Source organism: Anser cygnoides, chromosome 1, assembly GCF_040182565.1.
Source record: "Anser cygnoides isolate HZ-2024a breed goose chromosome 1, Taihu_goose_T2T_genome, whole genome shotgun sequence".
In the NCBI taxonomy this organism is placed as follows: domain Eukaryota; kingdom Metazoa; phylum Chordata; class Aves; order Anseriformes; family Anatidae; genus Anser; species Anser cygnoides.
This window is the reverse complement of record NC_089873.1, coordinates 63,931,899-63,957,312: the sequence shown is the minus strand read 5'-3', so window position 1 is coordinate 63,957,312 and position 25,414 is coordinate 63,931,899. Positions and strand designations below refer to the sequence as shown.

The window sequence follows — 25,414 nt, the reverse complement described above, 5'->3', positions numbered from 1 at the left end:
CAACATTATTTGGAGAATTTGACCTGAATCCACATATATCAAAAATATGTGGATCCACAGTCAATCAAAAATAACTCCTTTTCATGGAGAAAAGGTTCACCTGAAATTCCCCCAGTTCTCTCTACCATGTGTAAAGCAGGAAAATGACTGTGAAGGGGAAGCACCTTTCTCCAGAGCTTCATGCTATTCTGCCTTTTCCACAATCTTTTATAGATTGTTTTTCCTAAGGAAACCCCAATTTTTTCCTCTCAGGTTAATTCCTACTCTTTCAAGAGGATTTACCACTTGCAATTTTTAACCCCGCATGTATTATCCTTTCAAAATCAGCACAACAACATAATTTAATATTTTCATTAATAGGGAATGTTTTCTAAAGATTACGCGGTGCCCAGGAGACTGTTCTGCAGAATTCTGGAGGTTAATCTGTCCCATGAACAAGCTGTAGGCCTGTAAGTTCCCCTTCCCCCTTCGGTGAGAACACAGAAAATGACAACAAATGATGTGAATGCACTTATCCTATCAGTAGGAAAAATATTCAAATATAAATTAAATTGAAATGAAAATACTCAGAATAGAAATGTATTCTGATGTGAAAATAATTGTAACATTTTAGAAATAAAGCCCTCCAAAAAAAACCCTATTATTTTCTCTGTAGCATCTTCTAGCTTCATTTTCTGAAAAGTTATACAAGAAAAATGTGCAAGAGACAAGCTTCCAAAGTTTTATGTATAAGAGAAGAAAATATGATCTCTAGAAGAACTAGAAACGTTCCATGATTCTTACAAAGGACTACATACCTGTGGCAGTACAGAACTCTGCAGTTACCTTCCTTTACTTCCTTTATTTTAAGCACAAGAAAAACTCCCTGTCCAACTCCCTGTGTAGATTTTATGTCTATTATTTATTTTTTGAAAGTAACATCAATAGAAGTATCTGATGAGGAATACACAATGTACAGAAAACTACAGGTTAGATTCTTCCATAGGCAAATCCATTATTTTTAACCCTGCATAATGACTGCAAGTATCTGACCTAAATATTTATCTACTAAACCCACATCCATTTTTTTGAATGTTTATTAAAGAAGGAAAGATTAAGGTAAGCAGAGCAGAGAAAGAAAGCCCAAGAGACAATATTAGTCTTTGCTCACCTATATCATTTTGCAGAGAGGTGTTGCGAGACAAGTTCCTGAGCAGTGAGACTGCTGTCTTCTTTACTGTCGGGTGGCTTACATGCAGCATAGTTCGAATACTTGGAAGGCCATTTGCTTTCCGAACAACAGTCTGGGCCACTGCAAACGGCATCTGTTATAAGGTACACGGCAATAATATGTCATTATGATGAATGTATAGCCTCATAAATAACAGCAGTAGGTTCTCTGCCTCATCTTAAGTATATTTAAATTACTTTAGATCTGATGGTATGTATGAGTTGCAACAGAAGACAAGGTGATATAAACAAAGTTTCAAGCCCTCTGTCTCCCACATGCTCTTTGGCCAGTTCCTACGCCAAAACATGACAGAGGTCATCAGTTTCTTCACCATGAAAGTGATGTGTGGCTGTGTCAAAGACTTCCTCTCCCCATGGGACTGATTACGATCCAGAAAACCCCTCTTTCACATTTTTAGCATCGACTCATCCCTCGCTGTGCAATGAATTAGCAGATTCCATACACAGACAGAGTGAAAAGAAGTAATCCCTATATTTGCCAAGCAGGAAATATCTGCAGTGCTGGTTATGACTTTCTCTTCAATGTTCTTTGATTTCATTGACAGTGTTTGGGAATCAGCGGCTTGTCAGTGGTTATCTGAGCTTGGTGCTGTGAGCGTTGCATTGCAACCCTATACTCTATGCATTTACATTAAGAAGGGAATGACAGGAAAAAGAAAAAAGCTGACTTACTGGTCCAGTGCCAGCTGTGAGGTTCTGAAGAGCTCCCAGGGATGCTTCCTGGGTATAGTTTCTGGTACTCTTTGCTATTAAAGAGAGATATATCCTAATCAGTGTCGAATGCCAGAGTGATTCCACACCTCTGGGATTGCTCCTTTCCTCAGGTAGTGGGGTGTCCTGCTGCTTCTAAACATGTAAACAGATCAAGCTGTTAGAACCAGTGACTTTATATGACATAAAGCATCACAATCTAAACTAGCAATTTTGTAACTCCATGACCACATGATTTTGCAGAACTTACTACGGACTACTTTTGTCATGAAAATGAAAGTGAACATTAATGTGACACAGATATTTATTGGCAACTTGTACAACTTCAATATTTAACTGTACTGACTATTCCATCCAAAAAGAGGAGATAGATAGAGAAGTTGCTTTGCATGTCTAGCTGTTGACATTGGTGGCTGAGCTGAAGGAGAAAGAGAAATAGCATGCTAGAGCTCTACTGTGGATGGAACAGGGGAAGGAGGAATACGATCTAGCAAAAATAATGGATGGGGGAGGGTCATCAGTCCTTTTCTTTCCCTTTCTCCCTCCCCAATACCTATTTTTCTCTCCAATAATTCCCAGCTACCAGAATATTTGAGATCCGTAACACATAGCATCAGAAGAAGAGGCCCAAAAGCCAGCAAGCCATGGAGCTGGCAAGCAACCTTGTGCTGGTTTCACTGCTGAAACTGCCACAATGCCCAGTCATTGGTAGGACACTTGCACAGTTCCTGTAATTGGTACAGATACCATTTAGATCCATCAGAAGGGATGAAACTGACTGACAGTATCCCTTAACTAAGGAAACTGTGAATTGCTTTGTCACCTGTACCTTTAGCAACTGAACATGATAATGGGTGTTTGGAAAGGCTATTGATAAATTTACATTTTTGGGGTGAGTCACACTACTGGATACATCACCAACAGAGAAGCAACCTAAGTAGATCACAGCCTTATTCTCCAGTTGTTACAACTGATTAACCAAATGAGATGTAATGAAACGTGCTTTACCTCTTTCACTTTTCTGCTCCGTGTTCCAAAACAGCCTGGTGTTCTGTCATGGGTAGGGATATTTCTTCTTTGGATATAGATGCTCTGGGCACAGCTCTCAGGGAGCTCTACCTCTAGTTGGTACGAAAGATTGTGAAGAATGCACACACAATTCTCTGTGGCCTAAAATAGCAAAAGAATAGAAATCTTGAAAGCTTTGGCATGTATTGAAAGGGCATGTGTAGACATGGGGAGAACTTTCATTTTTGGATCTTAAACAATTAGCTGCAGATCTTCTAATGGCTTACAGAAGAGCTCGTCTTCATGCCAGTGATCCTCAAGACTGTATTTACACCAAGAAATTAAACATGTCCTGGGATGTTCCTGAGCGCTGAGGCCAACTGGCACACAGGGCTTGTGATCAGAGCAGGGTGCATGCCTGCTGGAAATGGTCCTGACACATTATAATTCTTGAATGTACCTGGGAATTGTTAGGACATGTGCTATTTGGCACAGACCAGAAGTGTGCCAAGGAACGTCTAGGAACTTAAGAGCAAAGATGATCACGTACACACCCAGCCACAATGTCAGCAAAAAGAAAACTTAGTGTCTCACCCAAGGATACAGCACTTTTCTGTGGTAGATTTTTTTTTTTTCCCCAAATTAGATGAGCCTTTCTGGCCATAGCTAAGGTCAAGTTGACAATTTCTGAGTGATGAGTTTAGTGGCAAATAGTTTTATTACCATTTCCTCCTTTTTTGAAAGTGAAAAGGGAATGAGTGGTTTTAAGACAAAATGCAACAGGGAGCTATTGGCACAAGGATTACGTGCTGGATTCTCCCTGGAGCTAATGGCACTGAATACAGGGAGATGGAAAAGCTCAAGTAACTAATCCTAGGAAAGAGCTGTAAATATACAGTAATTAATGCTGTACAGCACAAGTTATAGCAGGCATGCCCGAGGTGCCTCACAGGCTACGGTTAACCTCCTCAGCGACTGATGGTCTTTTCACCTAACGTCACCCAGCTGAAAGACAAGCTTAGACTATTTAGTCTAAGCGATGTTCTGGGCTCAGCTGCAGTCAGTGGTGGGAGGAAGAGAACGAGAGGAACTGGCTTCTGGAGGTGACCCAGTCCTTGCAGTTACTGGCTTAGGCAGAATGAATAACTTCTAAAAAAAGTAGGAAAACGAACCCCATTCTAAATGATGCAAGCTCCTAAATTACACTACCAGTCAGATTTAGGTTCTTCATTTCCTAAGGGGTATGTAGCACTAAATATACAGGAAAGTGCCCAGATTAATTTTTTAAAACTTCTAGCTAGCTAGCTCCCTTAGACAACTAAAAAGGTAATATCTAAATCTTTAAAAGTTTCTAGTTCTCTGTGGTGATTCTGAAAACTGTTTTCCCACAGCTAAGCTATGTTATTCTTTTACACAGTAGGATAAAAAACACTTTTAAAAGCTTCTTTCTGAACCTTCATCTCTGGTAGTTCTAAAAGCTTTGGAAATAAGTACAAGCTTGGCAGCTACATCACAGCTGTTTCTGAATACCGGTTTCTGAACAAAAAAATTGCTCTCTCTGTGATTTCCCCTAGGAAAAGACCTTCCATCTTGAAGAATACCTTGTCATTAGGCTCGTGGTCTGCAATAGCTCCTTGAATGTAATACACAAGAGAATCAATCAAGCCGTCACAGTCTCTCATCCTTTGCCTTCCTTCTGGGCCAGCAGAGCTCATGTTTCTGTGCAGGAAGGAATACATCGGTAAGAAGAGATTTAGGCAAAGATATTTCCTTGTGCCCCTCTGATAAACTATTCCAGATAAATCTTAAAATACTGAAGTTAAGGATAACTGCTTTTTTCTTCTGCAGAACTGTGAAATAGTATGAGCCTCTAAGTAAAACTTCTACTTTAGTGGATTCCCAGATGATAACAAATAACTAAGAAAAACAAGCTGTTTGGATGGATAAGGTACAACCTGACTCAAATCTCCATCTTGTTGAACTGATCTTTTTAAGCAACCTAGTTCAGTGGGAGGTGTCCCTGCCCATGGCAGGGGTCTTGGAAGTAGGCGATCTTTAAGGTCCCTTCTAACCCAAACCATTCTATGATTTTCCAAACAAATTGGACTTTTTTTTCTTTTTTTTTTTTCCCCATTATTCCATTTTTAGGTATTTATATGTATATGTGGGACATCAGCTATGTCAAACTATCAGAGGAAATGTACCTATAAAAAATGTCCATGCATACAAATGTCCTTTAGCATTTACCTAAACCCAACCAACTCTTGAACACCCGTCAACAGACACACGTTCTCAGTGTTTTAGCAACATCCACACATTAACAGTTAAAGCTCTGGAAAACAGAGAACAGACATTTCTTTATATCCTAAACTCACTCTTGTGCCTGTAAATGAACCATAGAATAAAGGCACCTTTTCTCAACTTAAAGATAACTGATTTCAGTTAAGGACCAGGTTCACACAGCAACCCATGTGCTCTTAGAGGGGAGGGGAAGGCAGCCGAGCCTGCAGGGAGAGCTCGGGGTGAGTGCCTGCGCGATGCATCCCAAGGGAGCTGCAATCGCTGCCAGCTGAGCAGCATGGGAATACCAACGCTTCTGCTCCAGCTGGTGGGAGATTCCCTTCTCTGCTTCCCCCTGACCCTCAGAGGCACTGAAGAGCAGCCAAGCACCTTTCCTTTTGCTGTGCTGCATCGTGTCCTTCTGGTGCACAGCAGACGCATTACCACATGGCTAGCAGTATGTGTTTCCCCTTGCCTGCAGAAAAAGACATATGGGAAGGATGGGGAAGGGCATGTCTTCTGGAGAGTTTCTCACGGCATATTGTCTGATTCTCTGCCAAATGCTTGCTTGCCCACCTCTGTGGAGATACCAAGGTCCTCAAGGTCCAGTTAATAGTTTCTCTGTCCCACTAAAACACTCTCAGTGCAATGCCTCCACTGCCCCTGCACCACTCTCTGTGCTCCTGCACAGCTTTCAGAAGAGCAAATGTGCAGGGGCAAGGGAGAGTTAAAAACACACCGCACTCTGCTGCTTCCCAGCTTTCCAGAGCAGCCTTCTGCCTGCTTGCACCTCAGCAGATGAAGCTGAAGCCTCCAGAAACTGCTCGGCCCAAGCGAGGGAAATGCCAGATGCCTTCTGCAGATGCCTTCTGCTGTTGCACCGCAGTGGCTCGAGCATGCCTGTGCACACTTTCTGCCTCCTCCAGGCTCACAGAAAACCGCTGCTTGCCCTGCTTTCTGCTGAATTTTCCTGTGCTTTGTGGTAACCCGAGTGCAGCTTGAAAATGAACGATGAAAGTGATTTAAAACCCCTTGAAAAGCCCAAGGACACGTTTCCTGTATGAAGTTTGGCTCTAAATAAGCTTCTGATTTTCGGGGAAGTAGCAACACTTACAGTTTTGAGGTATAATTATTTTTACAACTGAACGCCCTCTGAATTATGGAATGCTGCAATTGTAAATCTAGGCCTCATTATTTTGGACTCCTGCTGCTCTGCTGGCCAAAAGGCTGCACGCTGTATCACATTCCTGCTTCTTTGTTTGAAATAACATTAAATATGGCCCAGTGTTAGCATCTATCACAAACAAGAGGGTCATGTACTTTAAATATTTGCAGGGAGTTTATTTTACACACTTACTTTAACCACTGGGAATTACAACAGTTTAAAATGTTATTAATGACAAAGCCAGGAAGGCACAGCTTTAAATTTTCCTGTGGCTTACTACTGTAAAATGCATGTGATTTTAAATACTGCCAATGCAGTTCTGTCCCCCCAGACCCTGGGAGGTACATCTTTAGGTTAAATGTAAATGTGTTTTAATTTTAGTTTTACTTTAGGTCATGCTGTTAATAATGTCCCTATTTATAAGTTCATTCATGTTCTCATGGAATTATATATCACAGAATTAATATTCAGGTTCCTCTATAAGGCATCACTTTGGAATTTAATTTTACCTATATATGTCACATTTGAGACATGTCACGCTTCAGTGAGTTTATGGTTATGCTGACAGAAATGTACATGCTACAGCCCTTCTAGTGCATAGCAAAAATAGTTTCTGAGGTACACGGACTAAAAATACCATTAAAAGATAAGTCTGGAATTTCCCACACCGAAGACACTTCTGCTGATATAGCACTTCATCTTGTCACAGTACGTTATTCTAAAAATCACTGAAGTTTACACAGCTGTGATCACACTGAATGGCTGTAAAAGGAAGAGCCATCACTCGGCCTTGTTTCTAGCGTGACTGTGGTGTGGCACACAGCTTCATAGATCAGGAAGCAGAGAAAAGAGTATGAAGCTGAGGCACTGTCCTGCTCTGCAAAGGAAATGCATTCCTGAACCGTTTCCTTAAGTAGCTGATCCTCAACTGTTTATCCAGCCAGAGACAACACTATGTGTACCTGTGTGTGTGCACACATATATGGCCACTCCATTCTCCATCTCCTTTTCTCTCCTTATTACCACAACATGGATCGGGAAGGGAAGACCTCGTACTCTACCACTTGTCCAACTACAGTTGGAACCATTTTGCTCTGAATAAGGTCAGATTTGGTTCTCAAGGCAATGGGTTGGCAACTAAGGTTTTTTTTTTTTTTTTTCCCTATTGAAATGCTGTGAAATTCCAGGAAGAAAATGTTATTAGACTGGGGGGAAAAAAATGTTTCAGAGAAGCATCACATAAGAATCAATTGCCAATATAAAAAAAAATCATTTTGAAACAATGGCAGCATTTTGCTTAGCAAATTGCAAAACTGACTTCATCCTGCCTTCCCAAGATTTATGTCTCCTGACAACTGTAGCACCACTCTCTGAGCTCAGGAGTTGGACTTTCTTGTAGTGGAGCTCCTGAAGGCCTTGAAATGTCCATCACTTGGGCAATTGCCATGGTTGAACTGGCCCAGAATTTCAGCTCCTGGCAACCTCATGGTGAGACTCCAGGGCTACCTAGAAATCTTCAAGCCTGTTATGCAAGTTTGTTTTACTTGCATGTCATCAGAATTATACCGAAACAAATACATCTGTGGAAAAAAGAATCAGCTGGAGTCAAGATCAACAGTCTTGTAGAAAACCTCTTCTGCTACACAATTCCTGATACTTCTGCCCTGCATCAGTACTGAACGGTTGGGAAGATGCAGCATTAGACAGATTGCTGCTTGCAGGGACGCCCTCCTTTGAGAGATTTAGAGCTTAAGCTTTGATATCATCTAGCCATTACAAATATCTGACTTCTGGCATGCTCATATATGCTAATCCTGGTGACATGCCCAAACAATACTGCATGCTAAAGTGGATGCATGTCACTACCTACATGCCTCGTTCATCTCACACTGAATTTGCTGCTTCTATTTTCTCCTGCACATGTGTATGGTAGAACTATATCTGTGTCTGAAGTAGGCATTAACCCTTATTCCAGTGACATTTATGGAGGATCAGCTAATTCCATGTCAGGGAAAATTTTATGCTCCGAGTGAGGTAAGTACAAAGAATTGTAACATAGTAAAATCAAGCATGATTTTGATAGAAGCTGAATGATAATATATGTTCAGTTACACTGCAAATTTAACCAAACAAAAGGGATGCTTCCTTTAAGCTAGCACTGAGTCACATTCTGGCAGACAACGTTGGAAAAGGTTTTTGCACTGCTGTGAATGATCCATACTACTGATAAGAAGAAGGCTTTTGCTCCTGGGACTCATTCTGCCAAAGCTGGTAATCTGAATTTAACTCAATTATGTGACAACAATTTCCTGAAATAGTTCAGGAAATTGTATTCACTTCATGCCTTATACAATTCAAAAATGCAACGGGGAGGGAAAGGAATTCAGGGATCTACACAGTAATGCTAGGCTGCAAGCTGCTGGCTGGAAATAACAAAATTCCTTTCAGGAATGGGGGGAGCAGACAGACCAAAGAGTAGACGAGAGAAGATAAGAACAGATGGAAATAAACTTAAAGGAATGGCTATGCTATGCAAAAAGCCTAGGTTCAAAGACTTGTTATCATTAGTCATTTGTTTTACAACCTCGGTTAGAAGCTCCCATTACAAACTTGATCTGCCATTACACTTTTCAACCATCATTAAGAGCTTTTGCCTTACTTATCTCCAGATAAAACGGAACTGGATGGTTATGCAGCCTTCTTGTCTGAAGTGCAATGATACTACTTCCTCAGACAACAGCTTTCCACTGTCTTTAAGAGTCCCCGTGTAATATAAAATAAAGCTGGGACAGACAACAGGTGAAAAGCAGTGATGCAAAAGAGACTGTAGTTGTGATTGTTAGCTCTTAAAAAAATGTTTTGCAGGAATAATTGTGACCAGCAAACATAACTTTTGGAAAGATCAGCCCTCCAAGGCAACACCCAGGACAATGCTCCCTTTAGCTGCTTCAGCAGAACAATCACGTTCTGTCCCTGAGTAACACAAACATCTTACATTCCCGAACTTTGGGAACAGGTATTTCAAGGTAAAAGTGTAACAAGATCATTATCAGCATTCACAGTAAAATAGACAGTCTTCTGCTAAGCTTTCCTTTTAATTCACAGGAAAAGTCACGCCAGAAATTCAGTTACGTATAAACAATATTTAAACCCATATATTCTGCATCTTACTTTTCAGACTTTGAGTAGGAGTATGGAGGAGGAGGCTAAGGAGCTCCAGAATACATGGCCAATCCATTTCTAGTGGAACTGGAGACAGAACTGTTATGCATACTACTTTCAGGCCAAAAAAGAGTGACTGTCTCTTTAAAATCCAACAAGAGTTGTCTTGTCTGCAAAACGTCCACACTACTCCCCTCCATAGTTTAATATGCCTGTTTATTTATTTGGCTTTTTGTCAGGCAACCAGTGAAGTCTTTTGATTTGGTTTACTCTGCCTGCTCAGGGCACAGTGCTTTTCTAATCGCATTTCAGAACTGAACAATACTGTTATTTATTCTAACTGCTAATGCAAAACTGTGTGGTGTACACTGCTACATTTTGCTCTTTAAAGTTTTGTGCCCTGCAGTTTCCTTAAAACTGTCAGAAGCAAAACTTTAGGACAAATAGCAGATCTTAGAGAATGGGATTAACAAATCCTTCCAACATTGGACTGCCTTATCAGTGCGTGCATGCACAGACCCAGGCGGCTGATATTCAGAATTCAACAATATTTCTTGCAGTTACCGGTTAGCAGAATGGGGAGTGTTCTGGTTGTTCACTCGTTCCAGCAGTAGTATCTGCAATATCATCTGCTAGATGGGGATTCACTTTCCCTCTTGACACTATGTTAAAGAGAGCTTTATTTTACTAGCTGTTAATTGTGTGGCACAGTGCCTACACCCATGTTAGATGACAGTGTTGGATTTGTACTGTGGCTGTCTCTGTCAGTCAATGGTTATATGCAAATTTTTTAAAAGAAGTTTTGGCATCCTTCTATACCTAAGCACTGTACAATGCATAATATATCGTACTTCAAAGTACTATTTTTATTCTGTAATAGAAGCTGCAGGCTATAGACCTTATCAACATGCACAACAAACATGTTAGTATTATAAAAAGGAAGACTAATTACAGATTTATATTCTGGCACATATCTACACTTAAAACATCTTTATTACTAGCATCATTCCTTCAATGCACAGGTTTTCTTTTTATTTTGTGGTGTGCTGTTCTTAGTTTTCAGAGCTTCTTTGTGCAAAGATTTTTTTTAAGCAGCACATAAGTTAGGAATATAGTTGGTGATACTTTGGGAGGTGTGTTAATTTCCATTAAAGAGAAGCAAACTGATTCATGCTAAAAATCTTGTATTTTTTGGCCTGTGCAAAAATGACAAACCTCATTAAAAACTATTCTCTGCTAGGAAGTATGTTGGCAATCCAACAGATCAACTTTAACTGTGAATTTTCAAGACCTTGTTCTCCTCTCAGTTATCATTTTCAGTGCTCAAGCATTTAAAGATGACAAGGACAAGCATATGGACATCATATTTTTTAAATAGGCAATGTATCTTTGGGAAAAGGTCAGTTTGAGAGACTTTTCAATTAAGGCTGCAGAACCAACTGCAGCTTTGAATTAGCCCCACTCACTTTCTGTACACAGTAAGGTACGTTCAGAATCCACTTTTATTTGATTTAAAACAACCCAGCTACTGCTATTCCTTATTTGTCACATACCAAGTCATATCAAGTTGCTTCAATAAGCTCAGAAAGAGTAATACCATACTCAAATTATGAATAACTCTGTGTCCCCATACGCTGGCTTGCTGAGAAGAGATGGTTCCTGAATCCAAATGCAGGAGCAAGTAGCACTATCACGAGTGGTACATCTGACAGCCAGACTGTTCTCTGTACATATGCAGCTCAGATTAATTCACACTAAAAAAGACGATCTGCTTCATTTCAGAGACAACACCACTAGTCAGAAAGATTTTATTATGGCTAGTTAATGTTTCTCTGTATTTGTTTTTGAGCTATCAGAAAAAATAAAAGTTAATTATTAAAACACAGTACAAATTCATCTAATACAGCTAGACCTGTTCTGCTGTGGGACATGTTAGCAGAACAGATAGATATGTGTAAGGCAAAACTGGGCAGCTTCCCAGCCTCTAAATTCCAAACTTAATACCTTTTACTTTTCTCATAAAAGTTTAAAACTTAGGCCTTGCCTTGACTCTCATATTATTACTCATTACTTTATTCAAACTATGGCCTTTCAGGTAATCAAATGTCTCTGATACTCACGTTTGTATTTACGTAATGTACAATCACTTTGAACTCACAAAAAAGACAAAGGGCCACAGTTTAATAGATTGTTATTTTAAAAGGCGTATCCTGTTTTAAAGATGTGACTTTTATACTGCAGTAATTTAGGGGTGGGTCTACTGAGGCCTTTTGTACTCTGTTTCTCTGTACTAGCTGCAGTGTTCATGAGGCTGTTACCTGGTTGCAGCAGTAGATGCACACTTGTAAATCTATTCATCAACCCCAGGCAGCCTGGCCTTCATTTAGTTAAAGTTGTGAAAAAAGCTAAACGTGACTTATTTTGATTCAAAAATGACTAAAACCTAATTTAGCCATTTTCCAATCAGCATAACCACAGGCTGTGATACATTGAAGTACGCGTCTTTGGCAGTAGTTGAAAACCGAACACTCCTCTGTACTTCTTTGTTCCATGTCCCCTTTCCAAGTCCTCTATTTAGATAAGAAACAATTATGGCTAGAGACTAACTTTTACTGTGTACTTAGCCAAAGGATCTTTGAAGATGGTACTGAATATAACTGTTAGGTGTGGTTTATATGCCACATATAAAAAAAAGAGTGACTTGGCTGCTGCTGAGCTTGTTCTGCTTACTACCCAAAGGACTGCTCCCATTCCTGGTACAGCAGGTAAGACTCAGCAGGCATTACAGCAGGTCTCAGAGGTGAGCAGAACTTACCCAGCATAAATGGCATAATCACTGTTGTCCCATTAATATCTAATGTTGCTGTAGATGAAAATGACTTGCTCAGTCTCTGGAAAGAAAATTCCAGGTACACAAGCAATTCAGTTGTCCCACTGATGGTCCAATAACAGCACAATTAATCCTCCATGTATGTTAGTCTTACAGTAGCCCAAAAGGAAGCGATAGGGCTATTCAACACTGAAGTGTAATAGGGAAAAATTGTAAGAGAAAGCTGCCTGCCCTCTTTGTGGTTTTTATAGGAAATACTAATGCTCCTGGCTGTCTACAGTTAGTGACCCACTGTAAATGACGTTACCCACTGCTTGAATAAAACACATGACAGCAAATTTCTCTTGAGGCTTTAAAAGTCCCCATTAGAGGCTTTAAAAGTTATCCACCAGAGCAGTGGTCTCTAAAGTGGAGTGCAAAAAGAAAATATTTTTAGACCATTAATAATTAAAATAATATTAAAAAATAGCATTAATTCTGTCTTTATTTTTTATTTTTTTACTTCCTATTGTTGAGTACATTTTATAATGTACATAATGTATTAGCACAGTAGTAAGCGTATATAATTTATAAATAAATATACATATACTGGGGAGTGTGCTCAGCAGTTTTTTACTGATATGGGTGTGTAATCAAAAAAATTTGGAGACCAGTTCATTAAAGTCCTAAAATAACTTTAAATGGTTCCCAGAGGCTTAAAATTTCTTTTAAGTTACTGTTAGGTTTTCTCAAATGCTAATTTGTAGTACCATTCCTACAACTTTTTAAAAAAGCTTTTTTATTACTACTATCATCATCAGCCAGGAGCTGATTTCATACATCATATCAACAACTGTTATTCAGGAAAGATCTCTCTGACTTCAATGCAGCTATGCACTGCAACTAGGGCTCTGATTACTATCTTCTGTTATGGGTATAAATAGCCTGCGGAGTACCTATCAGATCAATACAGAGGAACCTCACAAAGAAAGTTGTTTTTACTGTAGCAAGCAGTAATTCTTCTGGTTTGACACAAAGTACATGAAGCATTTCAAAATATGATCTGTATGCAAACCTTTCTCTTGGTGCCATCACAGTTCAAAGCAAGCAAGAAAGAAAGTGTGTAGGCCTGTTTTAGCACCACTATTATTTTGGGTACTTGTAGACTGAGTGCTCACCTCAGGCATCCTGTGGCATTGTAGAAGATATCAGGGTCAGACAGAACACTTGACTTTGGGTAATCTCGATCAGGCCAGCCAGAGCAAGGGATGAGAACAGCTTCCGTCAAGGTCTGAAGGGCTTCTTTAACCAACAGATGCTTCAGCTGGTCATTGGAGGACAAATTCCACAATAAACCTGCAATATCCAAAATAAAATCAGAGTGGCAAAAGACTCCCCCAAAGTTTGCAAGATGTAATCTCAAACTCCTTTAAGTTAATCAGTGAAGGAGCCTGTCTGGCTCTCGACATCCTCAAGAGGAGCAGAAGAGGGTGATAAGAGCTCACCAGCCACCACGACACAACACCACACCCTACCACGTGTGATTGCACACTGCTCAGTCTTTAGAGTCACCAGTGAGAGTTGAGAGGCTTTTTTCTTATTTTCTCTCATGAGATAAGCACTTTGGCATTCAGCCATACACGGACTAAATGAACATACTCTTCCTTTATCTTCAACTAGTGCAATTAGCCATATTATGTCAAACAATCACTAAAGTGACAAATAAAAGAATCTACACTGTGGAGTTTCTCTGTCCAAAAAAAAAAAACTGAACTTTTTGGATTGAACATTTTTAAAGTCTGAAATTGGTGCCTATTGGTTCATGTCTTCTTTCTAGGATTATGGAAAAAGGAGGCAAAAAATAGTGAATGTACAACGAATTTGATTTTCTGTGTCCTCTCATTGAGCAGATAAATGACAGAGCTTTTAGGCATATGTACATGACTGGAGAGCACAGCAAAAGTTGTACCTTAACACTGAAGAAAGAAATAAGTAGCTCTGAATGTTCACTATTGCATTATTTACTGTAATTTTGACCACCTCCCCCAGCTGTGTCAGTTTCACAAAGAAAACACTTCCTAACATAAAACTCTCCTTTCTGAGGACGCAGGTAGTTGTTTGACACAGGGAAAAGTGTTTATACCTTCATGGCTGTGTACTACAACTCTAAGAGTGAACCTGTGTGACAGGACTTTGATCTGAGGATGTGGAAATGGCACCAAAACAAAGGGTGCACTTATCTGTGTAATTAAAGTCAGTTATCTATATAGTCCTTCCAATGCCTGACCAAGAAGTGCAGTTTTCCATGGCTCTGCATGCCCATTGCTAATTTGCAGCTATCATCTTCCCAGTCATCAAGCAACACAAGTAAAACAGAGCTAACACCCAACGCCTGTGATCATTTACACATCTCCAGGGAGGAAATCGTCCCATCTAGATGCCTGGCAGGACTAGTTGTGCTTCCAAGTACCAACAACACACCGGAGAATAAACTTGCAGAGGGGGGTAGACGGGAGGCACAGGAAGTGAGTTTACAGGTCTTTGGAAACCTGCTGGAAGATGGGAGATGCCCATTACCAAGTTTCTCTAACACCTGAAGGCAAAATTCCTCATAAGAGAGAAAAGTGTTAACCACTGGTTGGCTGTCACTGTCCAGACAATTGTCACTAAACAAATTGTTAAGTAACACTACATACCTTGTCTACTCACATGTACAAACACTGAAACAAATCTCAAATATGATATTGTGAAATTGGTTAGCTCTGCTTCTGTTCTATACCAATAGATGAAAAATCTTTTTAACGAAGTCTTCCCTAGACACGTATTTTCACTACAAAGGCATTCATTGTTTCCCCCCCTTGCTGCTCTAAGTTTCATAGACCTCCTCCTCCAAACACTGGCAGGGTATTAGCGAATGTTCCTTTCATCAGTTCACAACAAAAAAAAATGTTTCTTTTGTATCTCCTTACACTTTGAATTTAATTACAGCTATTGTGAGCAATAATAAAATCAAAACAAAAGCCAGCCAGAAGCAGCCCATTCCTTCTTCTTGGATCAGCTCTTCAACCTCTGAATTAGGGGATAAAAGGAAGAATGTACTTTCCTGAGGGATAAGTAAGGCTTACAGGAAATCAGACGAGCAGTCCAAAGGGCATTGGTAATGGAAGCATGTTAAGACAGAACTGCATAAATCCATGGGCACAAGGACAGAATATCGTATTAAAAGGCACAAGTGCATTTTGAATTACAGACAGATACCTAGAATAGAGGTCAGAATTGTCAGAACAGGATTTGAATGCTGTTCACGTTGTAAATTTTTTGACATAAATCCTACCTATACCCACAGGCTCTATCTCATTGTGGTCAGAAGAATTCTCTCGGTGGCATTCTGTATTTGAATGGATTTGTTCAATTTAGAAAATGTCTTTAAGAGTGGGCCCTTTCCTTGCAGCTATATGCTATAATGTATTCATAGTGGCATATTTTCCCCTTAGATGGTTATTTGGCAAAATGGGTGGGGTCTCCTTAAAATTTATATTTCTTTCTATGACAGTTCTGTTTGTGCAGCAATCTTCCCTGCAGAAAGAATTTTCTTTTATTTCTTTGATTTACGCTGCATGATAACAAGATCAAGAGGTTAGATACTCTCTAGAAGCTCATCTGGCTTACCTTCAAAAGCTAATCTTTTTCTTTTTTTCCTTTTTTTTTTTTTTCATGCCACAACCATTTTCCTTTCTGTTCCTCAGTGTGCTCACTAAACACTACAAAACATCACTCCTGTCTTGGCTCCTGCACTGTCTCAAAGTGACATCCTCTACCACTGTTCAGGAGTATCCACATTCCTTTCCTAAAACACATACAAGAAGTTTGTATGTCAAATAAAGGACAAAGCCTATGGCTCCTTCACTTTAGTCTCATTAACCCTATAAGCACAGACATTGCACAGAGAAACCTAGCAGCCATTTTCTGCATGTGTGCATTAGGTAAACAGGTCCATGGTAGTTTTCAGACCACTGTCATAAGCACACAGCCACTTTGGTGGGGACACTGGTTTCATGCTTTTTGTGCATTCTTCTGGAAGGCACAGACTGTGTGGCAGGACACAGCACTTGCTACAATCAGCATTTACCTCTGTACATTTCATTGCTTTCAGTCTTTTCACAGGACGATACAAACCTCACTGCATGACTATGCTCAGTCTGTTCTCGGCCTAAGTGCTGGCTTACAATTGCATTTCTGGTGTTCAAACTGGAGCAAACACAAAGGGAAGAGCAGCTGCAGGTTCTTATTTGTGGTGGAGTCAACACAAGGGAGTCACATTTTTGATATTGAGGGAGCTTTCCCCTACTTTCCTGTTATTCCTGTGGGCTTCTTAGCTCCTCTCTTCACTGTGGGAAAGAAAAGGAAGAGCCAGGCTGGAAGAAAACACAGACCTTCAAAATACTCTGTGAGATATACAACATACAATATGGCTTAATATTAGGCACGGTTCATCGGTACTAACTGTGCTGCTGCTAATTAGCCACTGACCTTAAAGATAAGCTCAGATATACTTTTCTCACATGCACAAGTACTACGATCATGTTTCTGAGAGGTAATGAAGAACTGTTTAAGAACGTAAACATCTTCTCTCCAAAAACATCTTTATCATCACGTATTTTTGTCAGGTGGAATGCTTTGGTACAAGGCTTCCTACAGAGCAGCAGAAACAAAAAGCTTTCCTCTGTTGAGCTTAGACATCTTTATTGATGAGTGTCACATGCTTTCACTTCGGGGACAGGAGTCTCTCACAGGAGTGCAGCGTGTTATTACCAGGTACTGATCTCTTATGGGGGAAGACATGCAGCTAGCTATCTTACCACACTTTTGGAAGTCTCTAATTTACAGGCAACTAACAAGTATGATATGGAAAGACAGGCACCCTTCTCTTGCTGAAGAGGTGGAATTCCTGATTCTGCATTAACCTTTTCCTGGAAGTATGTTGTTACAATACTCCATTGCAATTGCATGCATAGCTATGGTATTCCTCTAGGCCTGAAGGAAGCCAAAGGCAATGAAAAAGGAGGAACAAAATTGTAGGTGAGACACCAATCATTCAGGGAAACTTGCTCCGTGGGGTTTAACCATTTTGGTAGAAAGGCATTCAGAAGTTTGCACTGCACTTGGAAAAGCCTTATGACGCAGCCCCTACAGAACAGTAATTCCACTGTTTCCTAGATATCATTGTACATGCCAAGAGCATCTGGAAGTACCAACCTCAGTAAGCACACACTAACAGTGATTGCCTGCTTTCTGTCTGCAGCCTGCTCCTTGCCTGCCTTGTGTGGGCTGGGAAAGAAATGTGGCTGGAAGCAAGGTTAATATTCTCAGAGAAAATCAATCAACAAGGCTGTCCTGTGCCCTGTGGGCTCCTCACAACTTGCTAGTGAGCAAGAAGAATTCCTCAAGTGATGGCAGAAAATCTGCTGTAGAGACATTTTCACCAAGGAACCCAGTGTTCTTCCTCCTGACTGCACATTTGGTCTTGAAATTATGCAATACTCCTTTTGTCCTTAATTTTTAAAGCCATCACCTGCAGCTGATAGACATGAAATAACATCAGAATATTTTGCCTTATGCCAACTACAACAACTTGCTCAATATTGCCTAGATGTTTTCTTAGTGTCTTCTATACTTCATAAATAAATGTTCAGTGACAGCAGTAATTCCAGAAAAAAGGTGACTCTTCATCGGTTTTCGCACTACTGAAGGGGAAGACAATATCCACAGTACCCATATCTGTACATGTCCTCCTGCATAAACAGGCAAATCTTGTATCAGAATTGCTAGCAAAAAAATGAACAAAGTTTTCTGGCCACTGTGCCACCATTTTCACTGCTTGCCTCACTGGTGCGTAAATGCACCAAAAGACAACACACTATGCAATAATTTATTTAATGATTATTAAATTAATGCAGATTCAGTTCTGCATCTGATGAACGCGAAAAACTTCAAGACATTTTAATGTTGCAGAGTTGTAGAACTGAGCCAAAAGAGCCAACAATACAAAGCTTTGTTCTCCAGCTTAGGGAGCACAGTATTTTAAATACTTAAAAGAATGCAGAACTACAGAAGGTCTCAACATGCCTTTGCTTCAAGGCAGGGCTGCTTGACACCTTCTGTATCTTTGTAAGCACTGCTATTTTAATAGCTTCTGTTGCTGATGTCTTTAAAGAACACTTGAAATAAATCTCCATTCATTTATTCATAAGGTTTTCTTCCATTTGTAAAATATAAACCTGTTCTTCCTTTGCATGCTAACTAAAATGAATGTGGGTCACCAGCAACCGGCTTCCGAGTGATACACTATGATCAGACAGCATTGCAGGGATGAAGTGGTGGGCATTTCTTAACTGGCTGTCTCAAAGCCAATGGGGTGGTAACCACAGGTTTCTTGTGAGAAATGGTGGCCTTTTACTCCCAGCATTCCTTCCATTGCACTGATGTATGACAAAACATGTAATATGGAGGTTTTGATCCAAAGGGCTCTTCCTCCAAGATCACAATGGGCCACACTCATTTTTAGAAGTTCATCAAGGAAGTGGAACAAAAAGGATGAGAACCTAATCCCCACAAAAACTGAATCAAGAAAGCAGGTCACTCCACTGACTGTGTCATATCATCTTTACAAAAAAATGGATGTTCTCCATGAATTCTCTCCCTTGCACACAGAAAGGATGCACAGTGTTTCTGTGGCAGGGTTTTCTGCTTTTCACTCATCTGAGAAGATGGGCTCTGGGGTGTAAATTGCTAGCAGTGAGTGAGCTCAAAGTAGAAATGTGTGGCTGTAGGGTTTGTGGGAAGCAGGGCACCTGCATTCTATACCTGGCACCTGACAGTTCTGGGGGACAGACCCAGCACAGTCTCCAACAAGGAGCTTGCAGCAGCACAGTGAGGGCTGAGCTGCAGTGGAAGTAGTGGGCAATAATTATGGTCCCCTGCACCTCTGGGACTGCTCAGAGCAGCGTTCATCAATATGGTCTGGAAGAATTTGCTGTTTAGAGGTTTACTTTCTTCTCTGGAATATCAAGACCTTTAAGGTTCCCGTAAACATATAGACCTATGTCACTTCTAAAGAAGCTTTAAGAGGAAAAGTTGCAGTTCCTACTCTCTTCCTGCTGTCTTACACACAGACTGGTATTGGGTCTGAGGACCTTGGAATTTCACTGTAAGAGAAGAGTTTAAAAAAGGTAACAATGCTCTTTTATTTAGTCACTAAACACTGGAGTAAGTAAACAATCAGGCACCTCACACGGAAAGCCTGTGCACTACTTAAAGCACTTCACGCTTGAAGGCACAGAAGGCTACCTGTTATTTGCTTTTTAGTTTCCACATCCTTGGTGTATTGAAGTAAATGGAGCAAGACTGGGATCCCTTTCTGCTCTGACACTTCCAGTTTGTTGTCATTGTCCTCAAACACCAAGTTTCTCAAAGCACCGCATGCTGCCCGCTGAATGTCCTCGTTCTGAATGTCGAGAAGCTGTAAAAGTCTGGGGATACCACCAAGTGAGAAAACCTGTGAGGAAGAGAAAATGCAGCAGAGAATAGTTAGGTACTGAGAATGACAAAATCCACTCCCTCTTCCCCTTGCCAAAATTTTATTGTTGTAGGGCCTTTTTCATTTGCTCGTTTGAAACACTTGAAGTACAGATCATTAATCATTTGGACATGAATGTTAACTTCTGGGCTTTCATATGAGTCATAGTTCAAATCCACACCTAAGGGAGGCATCATGTTTTAGTAATTAATGCAAGAGAATGAAACTAGCTGTCTTCCAGCTCTGCCACAGATTTGTACTCGCTGACAAGACATTTGATTGCTCTGTATTTTAGCTTCTGCGTTGGTGAGATGTATATTTGAGATTTAACTCTGGAACATTCATTAACTGCTTTGAGATTTCTGGATGTAACATGTTCCTGATGTGCCAGACTGTATTTTTTTCTCGAGAGCCAGGCTGGTGGAAAAGATAATACTTTTCCCTGTTAACTTCTGTGCATGTGGTGACTATATGTTAAGCAAGAATACAGTTTACTTGGTACTTATCTGTGGCATACTGAGAAAAAAATAGAGAACTTCAAAATATAAACCATTAAACATTGTAAGCTAGTCAACTACTGAACCACCCACGTTTAACAAAGACTACTCTTCAGTGTCTAATTTTTAGAAAATGAAATTCTGGCCCCAAATGAATGAAGAATTAAGAAGATGTTATTTTACAACAGCTGTATGGAAACAAATAGTTTCCAAGTTTTATGTGTTGTGACAAATGATGAATGCAAGATGAGCTGCGATGTGGTATAATCAAGCCTCGGCTCATTTAGGAGTGAGATTACAATAGAAAATATCTTACATTCATGTACAATTGAGGATGGTTTCCTCCAACATCTAAAAATGCCATATGGTTTTGAAGACAAACTCATCCTTGTGTAGAAGTGACAGCACATGAAAGACTTAGACATCTGATATAACTGTTTTGAGCACTCCAGAGCCCGATGATAAAAAGAATTTGATATGACCAACAGTTGTTGGGAACCAGAAGAAATGAACTGCAACAAAGCCTTTTGCCCTTTGTACCCCAGCAAACTACACTGCATGTCTGCCTGTCCTCTGATTCCGCTGTACAAAAGGCAGTTTCTTGCTGCTGTTGCCCCGTTGACCTGATCTTCCCTGCATTCATTCAAAAACACCTAGATTCTAACAGAAGGAAATACAGAAATCTATATCTGAAGGTAAGCAGAGATTAGAACACTCTGAAGGCAAAGGCACATTTTATTACAGTAGATAAGCCTGTTTGACACCAATAACTTACGGTTCTTTTATTTGTTTCTTTGTTTTTAATTCAAACATTTATGCAGACTTACTGTCAGTAATTTTAAGTGAGTTGTAGCTCTCGTAAAACAGGTGTTGTTAGTTGGACCCCATGTGCAGAGGAGCTTTACAAAAGCTATTGATTGGTCTGTCTAAATTTTCATTGGTAGACAAAATCCACCAAAACACTGTAAGACCACATGTTCAAAAGAAAAAAGAAAAGCCACTAGACTATCACGTAATGGGGAACAAAGCGTTAGGAGGCAGAGAAAAGGAATGTACACTGAATGGCTAAAAATGGCAAATAACGCAAACAAAGAAAGGTCTGATGGGCACCAAATAGAGAGGCTCAGCTAGGATACGTGGGATAGACAGGAAGACAGAAGAAGGCTTCAGGCTGACTGGTTCAGTTTGAACATTTTTACTCCTCTGCCTGTTTTTCAGGGAAGCTGCCTGAGACAGGTTTGAATAATAAACCACCTTCACACATTCAGTTCTGAAGCTCTGTCCTCAAACTAAAGTTAAAGCTGCTAATTATACAGATGTGCTTTCCAAAACAGAGTTTGACCTACAGTGAAGTACGCTAAAACTACTAAAGGACTGAGTGATGTCTGGTTGTCACCGAACTGGACTGCATATACATGAATACAGAGTTCAGACTGAAATTACATATAAGTAATACTGAGCAAATCATGAAATAAAGCAAGTGTAAGATATTTTTTAAATGGTTAAAGTAAAATAAACAGCTGCTGTACACATGAATATACAGAACTATCAGTCAAATGAACCATGATTCTGTTTAACAGTGAAATTTAAAGAAAAATGAAGAAGAGAATATTTTTAATATGCCCTTTCAAAAAACTTTTAAGAGTTTGACCTGTTTGATCAATCTATACAATATATAAATGTATTTGTACAGTCCTAGCAAGCTCCTATCAGTTTGCCTCATCCATATCCTGTTTTAACACATTTGTGTGGTCCTAGCAAACCCTGAAGCTTGGATAATTTTGCAGGGTACTCCCAGACTTCCCATTTCTGGGATATTTCTGCACCAATAGTGTATGCATGCCAGTCAAAAATGAGAGATGAGAGCAATTATATTGATAAAAAGTTCAGACTCTACGACTTATAAAGGCTGAAAGAATTATGTTCATTTAGCCTGCAAAAGAGTAGGCTTGAGCAGGTATACATTTAGCAGCCTCAACACACATGAAAAATCATTATAAAAGGGACTGAAAAATTGACATTTTTTTCCATATCCATCAAGACAAAATAGAAACTAATGAACTTGGTTTGCAAAAGGAAGATTTAATTATACTTTAACTGAGTAGTAAAGTTTCTTGATTGTCTAAGGAAGCTTGTGCGTATTTTTTTTTATTTTTTATTTTTAAAAAGGTCAGAAACATCTGCAATTACAAATAGTTTGGGTGAATTCTTGATGTCCTTTCTTACTCTACATTTCCATGTTTCCTATCACAAAATGCTAAAACCCAAACTTCGGCTAGCATAGACCAGTGCTACTCTACAGACCTAAATAATCTGCAGCAAAAGGCATCAGCATATTTTAGGGAAAATATTCAACATCAGTATCCTACATGGTTTCCTGGAATGCATTTTTTCATGTTGGTAAACAGTGCCATATAGTACGGTTATTTGCTCTACCTGATGGAAGCTTGTATAAAAAAATCACCTACTTTTCTTCTGGCTTCTGCTTTCTGGAAACACTCATGCTGTATGAAAGTCACTGCAGCAAGAATCCTAGGTATTGACTGTGTATTTTCACTCTTCAATATGCTCACTGCATGCTCCAGAGTCATCTCCCCTTCTGGGCTCCTTAAAAGTATAATTGAAGAAAATATAGTGAAGAAAGACTGTAGAAAATCATCATTTATCCTGTGAATTTTCTTGTAATACCACACTGTTCATATTTTTCAATTAGCTTTACTTAGAAAATTATTATCTTACTAGTAGAAGAAAATATTATAAAACCTTTAAGAGAAGTTAATATTCTGGGAGAAGAGAAAATCATAAATTGAATTGTTGCAGCAATAAGAGGTTGTGGACAAAACGAGACATTCTTGAAATTATAAAAACAACATGGAACCATTAGCAGCTGAAGGGCTGCAATCACCTTGAGTAAATTAAGTACATCGCCTGTGGTAGGATTAAAAATATGCATGGCCATTTTCTTTCTAACTGCCTGCATGTTTGCTTGAATAATAATTGTGCTAGACCATATCAAAAACTGGAAAGAAAGATCACCACACCCATTTTTTTTTCCTAGTAGAGGGAACGAAACAATTCATGGCACAATCAGGTGCATTAACTCTGGGATAACCTGGGTGGTTACGTTCCCCAGCCTTTTTACTTACTGTTGGTTTCAAACACTCCCCACCCTGAGGAGGGAGGAAAAAGAAAAGGAAAGGAAAAAAAAAGTGTGTGTGGGGACACAAAACCACACCTATTCTATTTATTTTTTTAACTAAATAAATTTGTACAACCAGATCACAGTCTGGCCAGACAGGGAATAGAGGGCAGTTTGTGAACCACAGTGAGGGTAGCCATCTTCGTCATCCTGATTCACTTGAATCAGAATGGTTTTCATGAGAATCGTTTCAGCAAGTACATCTAAAATTTGAAATTTTGATACAATTACTTTCTTTGGTAAACAGGTGGTTGGGAAACACATTTGCTTAAATTGTTTTTTTTTCTTTTAACTAAGATGGAATGTTAAATAATACATGATGTTCAGATTAGTGAAGTTCAAATAAGAAATGTTTTAATATTGAGAAAAGAACCACATGTAAAGCATGTGTTTGTGCACTGTACCAGGAGCCACTAGGTTCTTCAGCTCTGAGGCCATCTCAGTGATGGACTGGCAAGAACAAAAGAGCCTGGAAGCACAGGCTTGCCCAGAACAGGCTGTGGAGAGGCAAGGTAGAGACAAGCTGGCAGAAATCAGGCAGATCTCTCACAGAGAATCCTGGTACAAATGCACTGAAATCAGACCAAAATATCTGTGATGAACTCATGACCTCTGAGACAAAAAAGGATGTTGTTAGATTTTTTTTTTTCTTCTAGCTATCCTGTAAATCACAAGGCAAAAGACAATTAGTATGGCTGTAAGGAGAGTAAAGAGATGAAGATGCACATGCTCCAAATTAAGTTCTGCTCCAGTACCCTGAGGTTTCCACCTGACTTTACATTTCCATTCGGTGTAAATCATTTTATTTCCTGTCTTCTCCCCTCCCCTGAATTGGCGTTTTGAGCAAATATGCTGCATATATGGATGCTGAAGCATACTTGTGCAAGACAAAGGTGAAATGAAGTGGACAGTGCGCTGAGGATGTCAATGGAGAAGTTAAGTCAAAGTGCAATTAGACAGAACAACAGTTGCTATTTGTAGCGCCCAGGGCTCTGTTCTGGCAGTGCTTAGGGCTTTCAGATTTTGAGTTTACTTTAGCCCTGAGTTAAAACAAAGTAGCTACTAAGTTACTTTCATTGCAAGTGGGATGTACTGACCAGAAACTTACTTCAAGATCTTGAACAATGAGTATGGAAACAAAAAACAGATCATATTTCTCATTCTTAGTCTCTCTTAAGGGGAACAGAAAAACAGGCTTTTCCAGCATGGGTTTTAGCCAGGTTTCTTAAATCAACAAGGCTTTTGTGAGCATGTTACATATGTGTGCACGCCTTCCTCCCTGCAAGTTAGTGTAGTAACTTTGGAGACCTTTTAACAATTTTGGCCACCTTCTATGTAGTGGCAGACATCTCTTATGCGTTAAGTTGTGAGTCATTTCACCAGGCAAATAAAGACTCTATCCGTGCGCTTTCTAAGGTCAAGAGAGCTGCATGAGCTGATCCCTGATGGGATATCAGAGAATACGTGGGAACTCAGCCTCAGGATGCCAGGGACGTACTAGAGTAGTAGAGGCCCACCAGCAGTCACCAGCCTGCCAGACTGAGAAAAATGCATCTATGGCCAGAGACCAAATTTCTAAGTGCTGGATGTGCAGAACTGCACAGAGACTGACAGCAGCCCAAAATCCACCAGTATCATCCCTTCAAGGCTTATACTCCTTCATGAGTAGTAACCAAAATCTTTCCCTCATGTTGTACGCTGCCGTACTAGAACTGCTCTCGTTGGATGAAAAACAACATTTGTTCTCACTAAAGTTTTATCAGACAGTAAATGAGGA

General features: G+C 39.8%; 1 protein-coding gene across 1 annotated transcript in view; it reads right to left on the bottom strand.

The window, feature by feature from the left end:
• The window catches only part of PKP2 (plakophilin 2), a 44,721-nt gene that overhangs the window by 5,550 nt on the left and 13,757 nt on the right, over nt 1–25,414 (bottom strand). Inside the window, exons 4-10 of the mRNA XM_066998294.1 lie at nt 22,907–23,045; nt 19,713–19,920; nt 13,544–13,721; nt 4,551–4,668; nt 2,950–3,111; nt 1,903–2,076; nt 1,151–1,304 (exon numbers count right to left, since the gene is read on the bottom strand). Coding sequence (XP_066854395.1) covers nt 1,151–1,304; nt 1,903–2,076; nt 2,950–3,111; nt 4,551–4,668; nt 13,544–13,721; nt 19,713–19,920; nt 22,907–23,045 — 1,133 coding nt within the window. The remainder of the gene's footprint in view (nt 1–1,150; nt 1,305–1,902; nt 2,077–2,949; nt 3,112–4,550; nt 4,669–13,543; nt 13,722–19,712; nt 19,921–22,906; nt 23,046–25,414) is intronic.